This window comes from Physella acuta, unplaced genomic scaffold (assembly GCF_028476545.2).
Source record: "Physella acuta isolate Inbredline_101_S28 unplaced genomic scaffold, ASM2847654v3 ptg000511l, whole genome shotgun sequence".
NCBI classification, from domain to species: domain Eukaryota; kingdom Metazoa; phylum Mollusca; class Gastropoda; family Physidae; genus Physella; species Physella acuta.
Window position 1 is genome coordinate 83,499 of NW_026732030.1, and position 10,977 is coordinate 94,475.

At 33.3% G+C, this 10,977-nt stretch overlaps 1 protein-coding gene across 4 annotated transcripts; it reads right to left on the minus strand.

Moving 5' to 3' along the window:
• Positions 1–215: 215 nt before the first annotated feature.
• On the minus strand, positions 216–5,642 carry LOC131944881 (D-serine dehydratase). 4 transcript variants are annotated; one of them, XM_059305761.1, is made up of 9 exons: positions 5,554–5,642; positions 4,448–4,607; positions 4,228–4,365; positions 3,623–3,771; positions 3,053–3,233; positions 2,712–2,830; positions 2,064–2,256; positions 1,653–1,758; positions 216–1,152 (listed from the first exon to the last, which is right to left on the minus strand). In XM_059305761.1, exons 2-9 carry the CDS (start codon positions 4,597–4,599, stop codon positions 1,063–1,065), a joined length of 1,128 nt encoding a protein of 375 aa, XP_059161744.1. In that variant the 5' UTR covers positions 4,600–4,607; positions 5,554–5,642; the 3' UTR covers positions 216–1,062. The 4 variants fall into 4 exon arrangements, with proteins under 4 accessions (XP_059161744.1, XP_059161742.1, XP_059161741.1 ...); XM_059305759.1 differs by having other exon boundaries at positions 5,557–5,622; XM_059305758.1 differs by lacking the exon at positions 5,554–5,642 and adding an exon at positions 5,498–5,526.
• Between the last annotated feature and the right edge of the window lie 5,335 nt (positions 5,643–10,977).

Sequence of the window (10,977 nt, forward strand, 5' to 3'; positions counted from 1 at the left end):
GTTACAATCTGTTTACATGCCTGTTACAATCAGTCTACATGCTGATGAATACCTTTGTTAAGAACATTGACATATTAAAGGCAACCCATTCTTTTAAAAAGACCCGTGTCATAATCAAGTCATTTATCTTTTTTTAACATAGACAAAATGTAATAAAAAGAATCTCAAACAAGATGAAGTGTTTAAAGTATAAATTCTTTAATGCACTCCTTAACAATTGCACTGGAGTCCTCCACCAAATATGTAAATTTCATGTTTAAACACTGAACAAATATATAAGAGCTTTTGAAAGACTTTTCCCCTAAATGATGTATACAGCATTTGGGAAAACAAGGCAAAAGGCACATTAATGTTTCAGTTCTAACACATTTAGAAAGGATAAAAAATAAAGTAATTACATGATAATTATTTAAAAAGTGTTTGCAATTATGGTCTATAGCTTCATGTCTTGTTTACTTTGTTTAAAATTAAAAGTAAATGCATAATTTTGTTAGTCAGCTCATCCTCTCCAATATAAAAAAATTAAATCACTGAGTACTAAGTGCATGATTCATCATTTAAAGTGCCCACTTATTTGCATATCATTATTTTTTTGTAAACCATCCTAAAATAACTTTTTTCTGTTTAATATCAAAAAGATGCAAGAAACCAATAATAATAAATAAGAAAAAAAATGCAATGCATGGCTAGGTATTCATGTACAATAAACATCAATTTTATGTAGTGATGTCAGTGAAACGTTTACTATTCTTGCTATTTACCAAATCTGTATCATCCTTGCTGTAATGTTATCATTGTTGTATCATTCTTGTTTTAGTATCATCTTTACTGTTAAATCATCCATCCTGTTAATAATACAATCATTCAGTTACCTTTACTGGTAATGTTGATGGAAACATTTACCACCGTTGCTGTTGTCAGATCCTGATGTTGATGAAATATTTACCATCATTGCTGATGTTAAATCCTGAATGTTGATGATTTACCATCATTGCTGATGTTAAATCCTGAATGTTGATGATTTACCATCATTGCTGTTGTTAAATCCTGAATGTTGATGGTTTACCATCCCCGTACAGGTTTCCATGTGGCAACAACTTCATCACCAGAGTGGACGTAGTACACACTGTGTAGGGCACTGGTACAACAGCTCTGTAGGTGGACATAAGATTTAAAACAACATCCAGACTCTGAGGGGTTTGGTTGGATTATAAAAGACATCTATTAAAGACAAGATACCAGCATGCAATAATTGGTATTTACTTTAGGGCACTAAAACATGTGAGTAAAACAGTGATCCTGTCAACAATCAACAACAATAAATCCAATGTTGGATTTAGTAAATAAAATAAAACCTCAGTTTTTTTAGACAGATTCAAGAGCTGTCACAGTAACTGAAATCTACAAGCACAGAGTAATGGATAATCTTTACTTCCTCTAACCTTTGCTGCTCTATTTGGTTTAACTACTGTCTGCACCACGTCAGCTGACCATAAAAACAGTACACTGCAATTAACACTAAAACTCCTACTTTGGCATGCCCTGCCCAGAACCACAACATAACTCTACGTCTAAATAGAAATGACTAATTAACAACATCCACATGTAAAACACCCCATGGCTATTCAGCTCATAAAAAGGTGATGACTTACATGATACGGCAATAGGTAGAAAATGGTTCCTATGGGGTAGAGAGAAAAGTTAAGATCTCCTTCCTTTGCAGTAATTTTTCCTATCTCCTGCGACATATCAACAAACCTGGATTGTAATACGTATAAATCCAGTTAGTATGTCATGACATGTATTTTTATGTAGGTGCAACACAATAAATTTAGCAGTTAATAGGAGATGAAATTTTTTATCGATGCTAACACAAAGTACATTGCGCAAAGAATGTCTATATTTGCTCAAATTCAGAAATTTAACAACTACATGTTAAAATAAGTATTTTTAATATCTATGTTAAATAACTGTAAATACTAGCGTAGCTAGCTATTTAGTAAAATCATTAAACATTTATAAAATAGAGAAAACACATAAACAGCTTGCCCAGAATTGCTTACCTCAGATTGCTCTCCCCTTGTATCAAACAGAAGTCTAAAGGAAATCTTTCATTCTTCCCATCATGTCCAAGGGCCAGGAATCCACAATCAACAAGGAATAAATTCTTTTCTGGCTTATGAGCAATCACTCTTGTCATCACTTTGCAGGCAATGTTAGATTCACGACAGGAGCCAAATAAGTACTGCATGTAATCTTTAAAAAATAGAAACATAATTTCGCCTTGTTAGTTACATGCTGAATTTTAACATGAAACTTAAATTAGAGTGTCAGGTAGGCCTTTATGACTAACAATAGTACATTTAACACAAGATAAAATATATGTATAGCTTCTTTTGTTATAGATAACTACTTAACTAGAAATAAATTAGCCAAATAGATTTTAAAAGCAAAAATTTGCAGACCACCCTATTCTTAAATTTAAAATATGATAAAGTAATAAAGTACATTTTTTCATTTAAAAATCCTTTGAAAAACTGAAATTGAATGTTCTATTTTAAACTTTACAGTAAAGTAAATGTTTTTTTTTAGCCTCTATAAAATTTATAATAGTGATCAAAGTGGGTACATTTTAAAATATTCTATTTTAATGCAAGTCTTCACTGAGGTGAAAACAAATTTAAGCTACTGAATCATGTGACATTTCGCACCGTAAAAAATATAGTTCCCAGGATGAAACTCCGTTAGCTGGCTGTTTTCTTGAACAGGTAAACTACAGTTGGGGGTTGAACCCACACCTGATGTACAGGTTATTCCTTTTTCTGCTAACCTAAAATAGTATTAAAATAGTGATGTCATTCATTTTATTAACTTATACCAATACTAAAATATATTGTACTTCTAACTGCTATAAGATGCATATATTTAATGACAATTTTATTAATTCTCTAAAATTAACAAATTATGAATGTTATAATATATTATTATTTAAAATTATTACAAAATCTAAATTTTAGACCTAAGATAAAGAAGGAAGAAAATAATCTAATACACTTTTTCAAGAGCTGTCAATGTATTAATGTTAGTCTTTTGACTTTCTTGTTTCTCTGAAATAGTTTTCAGGCGATATGAGTCTCCACAGTGTAGGTACAGCTTTTCTAGCCTCATCCTTTGTGAGTTCTTCACTCTCAAGGCTGCATCAATTAATTCCTCACCATCATAAGAAAATCCAGCTATTATAATTGAAAAATAAAAACAGTTCATACTTGTAGTTATTAAATAACTAAATATTGTTTTGACGACAATTATAAAAAAATAAATTATATTAAAACATGTGAAAGATTTATTTAAATTTTTTTTTCAATTGTTATTTAAATAAATCCCCTCACAATGTAAAGTGGTCAGTCAGATTATAAACATGACCCCTCAGGATGGTCGGTCACGTTCAGTCAGAATCTTAAAAACTCTCATGATTATCTGGTGGTCAGTGATTGTCAAGGTGGTCAGTCTGTTTCTTAGAGTTAGTGATATTCTCAGGGTACTGAGTCGGTTTCTTAAGGCAGTGCAGCCAGATTTTCAGTATGATTTTGGGAAATTATTCATGAAGAACAGGTCCACTTACTTCTTCCATAGCCAGCGTCCACTTCGAGCACCAATGACCAAATTTTGCCATCTGGCAAGTTCTGTATGTTATCTTCCAAACATTTCAGTCCTTCCATCCCACTCACCATCACATGAAAAGTTTCTAGTTTGGCTACTAGATTCAGACATCTTGTAGAGAAATGCATGTCAATTAAAATAATTTATGGAGACAAATACAAAATCAAAAGACTTTTCCAAATAAATTTATACCTTGAGTTGGTAAATTATTACATTAAGAAAGAATTTTAGAAAGGCGTTTAAGATTTCATTTTATATTGTGGGGGGTCAATTAAAATAACTTATGTAGACAAATACAAATAAAAAGACTTCACCAAATAAATGTATACCTTGATTTGGTGAATTATTACATTAAGAAAGCATTTCAGAAAGGCGTTTAAGATTTCATTTTATATCAATGGACTGAGCTAATGAGTATGTTACCATTGTAGGCACTTGGAGTAGCTAGTAATAGATCAAGTTACCAACAGCTTATGTTGGCTCCTGTGTCCTGGAGTTTTTCGTCCTAAAAACATTGTCCAGGAGACAGCCCTATTTGTATTTAGTGTTATCTTATTTTCTACAAACCTTTTGATTTTATCTTTAGTTATTGGATAAGCTAGGAGAATATCATCAAATCCATTGTCTGCATAGAACTCAGCTTCCGCAAGTGTTGAAACTGCTATGCAGCGCTTTGCTCCATCAGTCTGGAGAATAGCTCCTTCACTGAAGTATACAAATATATTTATTGGTTTATTTAAGAACATATTATATACACAAAACTTTAAGTTTTAAAATTGATTCTCACATAGTCTTGTGTGTCTTTGTGTGGGGTCGAAGTTGAAGATTCAATTTTTTGCATGTATCTATCATATGCTGGCAATTTTCTTTCACTTTGTCAATATCCACAAGAAAGCATGGTGTTGAAAGTTCACTTATTTTTATGTTCATTTCTGTCATTGATGGAACTGTGAACAGAAAATTTGTAATTAAAATATAAAAAATTCAACGCTCAACACTATGAAGTAGATTTTATCTACCCTCCATATCAGCATGTTATCACTGCCTTCACTAGGTTGAGTGCAGTAACAATTTTGCATTTTTTGTTTGGGGTGGTCCATAAATGACGTCACACTCATAGGGGGGTCCGTAATTTTGTGACGGTGTGTGATGAGGAAAGGAGGTTCAGATGGTGCGACGTCACACTTATGCATTATAAAAAAGCAATGGTGGAAAACGGAATTTTAGCTGTTATTTCGCGTTTTAGGAATTGATTAAAATACTCTATTTCGACTGGGTTCAGACAAAATTTTGGAAAAATATCAATGTTTTAGGAAAAATTCATCTGAAATTTAGAGGGGGGGGGGGGGGGTTGTAGGCTGAAGTGTGACGTCATTTCAGGAGGGGGGGGGGTCTGGCTTTTTGTGACGATGTGTGACGGAGTAGAGGGGGGGGGGGTAAAAATCTTCAAAAAAGTGTAACGTCATTTATGGATGACCCCCTAGGCCCTAGGGCAGGCGTAAAATTATTAGGATACCAATTATTAATTTTATTACGCCTAGGCCTAAATATTTTTGACTAGATTCTAGATCTAGATCTAAAATTCTAAATTCTAGAAATCTAGATTCTAGATCTAGATATCTAATCTAGATCTAGAGATTATAATACTAATACTAGATCTAGATCTAATAACTAATAGAGTAATATAGACTAATAGAAGATCTAGGCCTACCTAGTCCTATAACTATCTATAGTGATAGTCTATAGAATGTAGATCTATAAATCTCGATCTAGATCTAATTATTTCTAATAGAAAAGATGGTGTGTCTTTTAATAATTATATGATATATCAGTATACTCATCAATGTAGATCTAATCTAGATCTAGATCTGAAATAAAAATAAATAATATCACTACAGCTTTAAATTTGGTCTGCTTGATTCCTGAACTTCTTCACCTAGATTTACATGTCAAAGGTCAAAGTTTAACCTCATAGTCGCTAGTTAAATCAAAGTTAGACAACCTCTGAATTTTTTTCTTTTCTTCCAAAATTGTTATTTCTAGAATTCAGGAGCAGAATCTAAATCTAGATCTAGATCTAGTTTGTAAAAAAAGCGTAAAAATAGGAGAAAGACCTAGATTCATCTAGATTTATTAAAACTCACAAAAGTAGAGATAAAATTCGAAAAAGTCATGGGAAGCAATCGCTCCCGGTTTACTTCGCAGAAGAATTCGATGGGTTATTTCCCTTAGCTCAACAAGTTACATTTGTCAACATGAAAAATGTCACTTCCCATCATTTTTTTTTTTCCCCACGTTTTCTTTAACTTGCTTTCTCTGTTTGTTTGTCTTTCCAATCAAATCTTGCGATCGAAATTTCTGGCACTTCCCAGTTAGCTAGCGCGCTGAAATTTTCAGGGAAGCTTTCTTTTGGATGACCATAGAATATGCAATTGTTATTATTACTAAATTTATCAATGGAAACATTTTATTGAGCATTTCAGACCGCTATATAATCTATATATATAATTCTCCTCTGCGAGCCATTTGAAAAAAAACCAGCGACGCGTAGCTAGCCTCTCTCTTGCCGCGCGCAGTGAAGCGAACGATCCCACTTCGCGACAGGCTTAGGGGCAGATAATTTAGTTTTAACCGACTTTAAAGTTACAGGAGATAACTATTACCACTGGTGGCCAGTGTGGGGGAGACGATATGGTCGAGTGGTTGGGCACACGATTGCTATCCCACTCGACACGGGTTCAAATCTATGTGTTCTAGTCAGTAACGTATTCACACAACGTGTTTTTTACGAGTTGTCTTTTTACGAGTTGTCTTTTTACGAGTTGTCTTTTTACGAGTTGTCTTCGTTTACCCAAAAAAAAAAAGGAAAAGATAAAATCGATAGCAAGATTTTAATGCAAACAAACAGACAAAGACTAAAAAGTAGAAAATAATAATCATTAAATAAAATACTTAAAAAAAACTTTTTAAAAAAACCACGTTTTTCTTGTGGACTAAAAAGTAGAAAATAAATTTTCATACATTTGATGACAAAAAACGTGGGTACGTTCACCATCAAATTTCCCGACACATCTGCCCGACCCACGTTTTTTGTCATCAAATGTATGAACATTTATTTTCTACTTTTTAGTCCACAAGAAAAACGTGGTTTTTTAAAAAAGTTTTTTTTAAGTATTTTATTTTCTCCTTTTTAGTCCGTTGCTACACATGAAAAACGTTGTTTTTAAAAAAGTTTTTTATATAGTTTATTTGCTACTATATCTAATGACTTGATTAAGTATGACTTGACTAAGTGTTTATAAATACACGGACTAAAAATCTTGAGCGACCAGGATTCGAACCTGGGTTGTCGCGGCCACAACGCGAAGTACTAACCACTATACGATCACGGCCAGCGCGCTCACATCGATTGGGGCCGAAGTAACTGTGCCAATAGGCCTCCAGTCTTGTCGGTATCTTTAGAAATCATGTCCTCAATTTTATGGTCCTTGGGGCGTAATTAAATTAAGCTAATTACGGTCTCTAATTGCTAGTTTTTATGATTGCATCTGAAATTGTTAGGCGAAAGTAGCCTACATGCCAAATTTCAGATCTATTGAGCAATCAGAAGTGGGCTAATTTTCGATGTCAATTTTAACAACAAACAAACAAATCCACAAACGCGAAGCTGAGTTAAGAAAAACGTGTTAAAAAGTTTTAAAAAACCCACGTTTTCTGATTGAACCAAAAAGTAGAAAATAAATGCTATACATCACAATAATGCAAGCGATCACTCTACTATAAGCGATCAAAAACGTGGGGCGCCGTGATTTTCTTAAAGTTTCTAATACTGTTGACTCTCTACAAGCTCCCTAATAAAAGTCAATAGTATTATCTAATCAATAGTAATATAACTTTTACTTCGGCGCCCCACGTTTTTGATCGCTTATAGTAGAGTGATCGCTTGCATTATTGTGATGTATAGCATTTATTTTCTACTTTTTAGTTCAATCAGAAAACGTGGGTTTTTAAAAACTTTTTTAATGATTATTATTCCCACGTTTTCTTTAACTTGCTTTCTCTGTCTTTCCAATCAAATCTTGCGATCGAAATTTCTGGCACTTCCCAGTTAGCTAGCGCGCTGAAATTTTCAGGGAAGCTTTCTTTTGGATGACCATAGAATATTCAATTGTTATTATTACTAAATTGATCAATGGAAACATTTTATTGAGCATTTTAGACCGCTATATAATCTATATATATAATTCTCCTCTGCGAGCCATTAGAAAACAAGCTGCAAGCGCCTCCTTACAGTCCCCTCTCTTTCTCTCTACCACCCCACCCCACCCCCACATTGTCTGCTGAGCTGTGGTCACGTTAATGTTTACAAACCGTACAGCCAGGTTTAGTGACGGCTATTAGGGGCAGATAATTTAGTTTAAAACCGACTTTAAACTTACAGGAGGTAACTAAGAGGAGGCTGCTTTCACGGGGGGGGGGGGGGGGGGGGGGTCGGGGTTAGGGGAAAGGAGGGGGGTTAGTGTTTTAAAGCAAATATTTTCAGTGGCAGCATTGGTACTGTCGAATTCACAAATTATGAATTACTGAAAAGTAGAAAATAAATCAACTAAATAGCGGCGTATGATACGCCGCGGGTCGGCTCGTTGTAGTAAAAACGTGGGGAAAAAGGGACATAACCCAGTAACTGTAATTTGTGTACAAACAACCGTAACAACTGGTGGCCAGTATGGGGGAGACGATATGGTCGAGTGGTTGGGCACGCGATTGCTATCCCACTCAACACGGGTTCAAATGTGTTCTAATCAGTAACGTATTCACACAACGCGTTTTTTACGAGTTGTCTTTTTACGAGTTGTCTTTTTACGAGTTGTCTTCGTTTACCCAAAAAAAAAAAAGTGAAAATAAAATACTTAAAAAAAACTTTTTAAAAAACCACGTTTTTCTTGTGGACTAAAAAGTAGAAAATAAATTTTTCTTTTGTGCTTCCTCGAGCTGTGCAAGTTCTTGTGATGACTGACAAAAAACGTGGGTACGTTCACCATCAAATTTCCCGACCCATCTGCCCGACCCACGTTTTTTGTCAGTCATCACAAGAACTTGCACAGCTCGAGGAAGCACAAAAGAAAAATTTATTTTCTACTTTTTAGTCCACAAGAAAAACGTGGTTTTTTAAAAAGTTTTTTTTAAGTATTTTATTTTCTCCTTTTTAGTCCGTTGCTACACATGAAAAACGTGGTTTTTAAAAAAGTTTTTTATATAGTTTATTTTCTACTTTATCTAATGACTTGATTAAGTATGACTTTACTAAGTGTTTATAAATACACGGACTAAAAAAATCTTGAGCGACCAGGATTCGAACCTGGGTTGTCGCGGCCACAACGCGAAGTACTAACCACTATACGATCACGGCCAGCGCGCTCACATCGATTGGGGCCGAAGTAACTGTGTCAATAAGCCTACAGTCTTGTCGGTATCTTTAGAAATCATGTCCTCAATTTTATGGTCCTTGGGGCGTAATTAAATTAAGCTAATTACGGTCTCTAATTTCTAGTTTTTATGATTGCATCTGAAATTGTTAGGCGAAAGTAGCCTGTATGCCAAATTTCAGATCTCAAGAGCAATCAGAAGTGGGCTAATTTTCGATGTCAATTTTAACAACAAACATCCAAACAACCAAACAAACAAACGCGAAGCTGAGTTAAGAAAAACGTGTTTAAGATAAAATCGATAGCAAGATTTTAATGCAAACAAACAGACAAAGACTAAAAACTAGAAAATAATAATCATTAAAAAAGTTTTAAAAAACCCACGTTTTCTGATTGAACTAAAAAGTAGAAAATAAATACTATACATCACAATAATGCAAGCGATCACTCTACTATAAGCGATGAAAAACGTGGGGCGCCGAAGTAAAAGTTATATTACTATTGATTAGATAATACTACTGACTTTTATTAGGGAGCTTGTAGAGAGTCAACAGTATTAGAAACTGTAAGAAAATCACGGCGCCCCACGTTTTTCATCGCTTATAGTAGAGTGATCGCTTGCATTATTGTGATGTATAGTATTTATTTTCTACTTTTTAGTTCAATCAGAAAACGTGGGTTTTTTAAAACTTTTTTAATGATTATTATTATTTTGGTTAGAATTTAGAAAACTTGTGTACAGGGTTGAACAGTTCTGAAAATATGTAGTGTTGTTTATTTAAGGAATATTTGTTTTTTAATTATTGACACCCCCCCCCCCCCCCCCAAAAAAAAAATAAAGGAAATTCCTGACAAAGTAGTTTCAGGTTTTTTGCAGGTGGATGTTTGAGATTAATATAATAAAATTTAGAAATCAATGGTTAAAGATTTTTAAAATATAGTTTGAAAACAAAAAGAAGACCATTTAAAAATAGAAGAATTTAAATTTCTGAGTATTGACATTTTTAGCACTTTTATTCTTCTAACTATTGAAGGAAAAATAAGTAAATAAATACTTTATTTTATTAGTTTGTTTCTGTGTAATTTGTTTTTTAAAAATACAAATTTTAAACCTTAAGGTAAACCCACACAAACACAATAAAACAAAAAAATGACATTATTTTCAACATCAATATTTATTTTTGAAATATATTACATATTATGATAATACTCAACAATTTGATTTTCAAATTCAGTAGTGCAGTTTTTTATTTTAAAGCACACACTAAATGCCCATATGACAGTCTACTTAAGTCCATCTATACAGGGTTCGTACTGCTTTTTGAAAATGAAATTCCAGACTTTTTCCAGACATTTTCCAGACTTTTTTGGAAAAATTCCAGACTTTAGACAGATAATGTGTTAGCGAATAATTTTTTTAAATGATGCACTATTTGTACTGTCATTATAATTACTTATACTAAATTGACATTTATTTTAGGCAATTGAGCTATATTCATAGTGAACTTTCTCTAGCCGAATTGACTGAAAATCACTTTTCAAAGTTTGCCTACTCCACCCTACCTAAAATTTTAACAATTAAAAAATTGATTAAAATGATGCAACTATTTTGTTTCCAACATTAGACTTATGTAATCTGTTCCTGATCTAATTGCTTATGTTTTCAATTAAACTATCATTAAAATGGTATTACATAATAGTGAGAGTTAATTACTTTAAAGAATAATAATGTAATGTATTAATTTAGGTCTGCTCTTGTTAAGTAGCTTATAGGCTACGCACATCATTCACTGTTTGTGCTTATAGTAATAGCTGAGAAACGGGTCTACAATAAAAAAAATTGCCGGTACCCTCCCCCCTCCCCCCACAGACATGGTGAAGCGGTCACTGT

What these genes read in the sequence shown, in the direction of transcription:
- LOC131944881 (XM_059305758.1), bottom strand. An exon ending in TTGACAGCTCTTGAAAAAGT is followed by an intron (nt 2,831 to 3,052) that starts GTATTAGATTAT and finishes ATACTATTTTAG; the next exon opens with GTTAGCAGAAAAAGGAATAA. An exon ending in TGGGAACTATATTTTTTACG is followed by an intron (nt 2,257 to 2,711) that starts GTGCGAAATGTC and finishes TATTTTTTAAAG; the next exon opens with ATTACATGCAGTACTTATTT.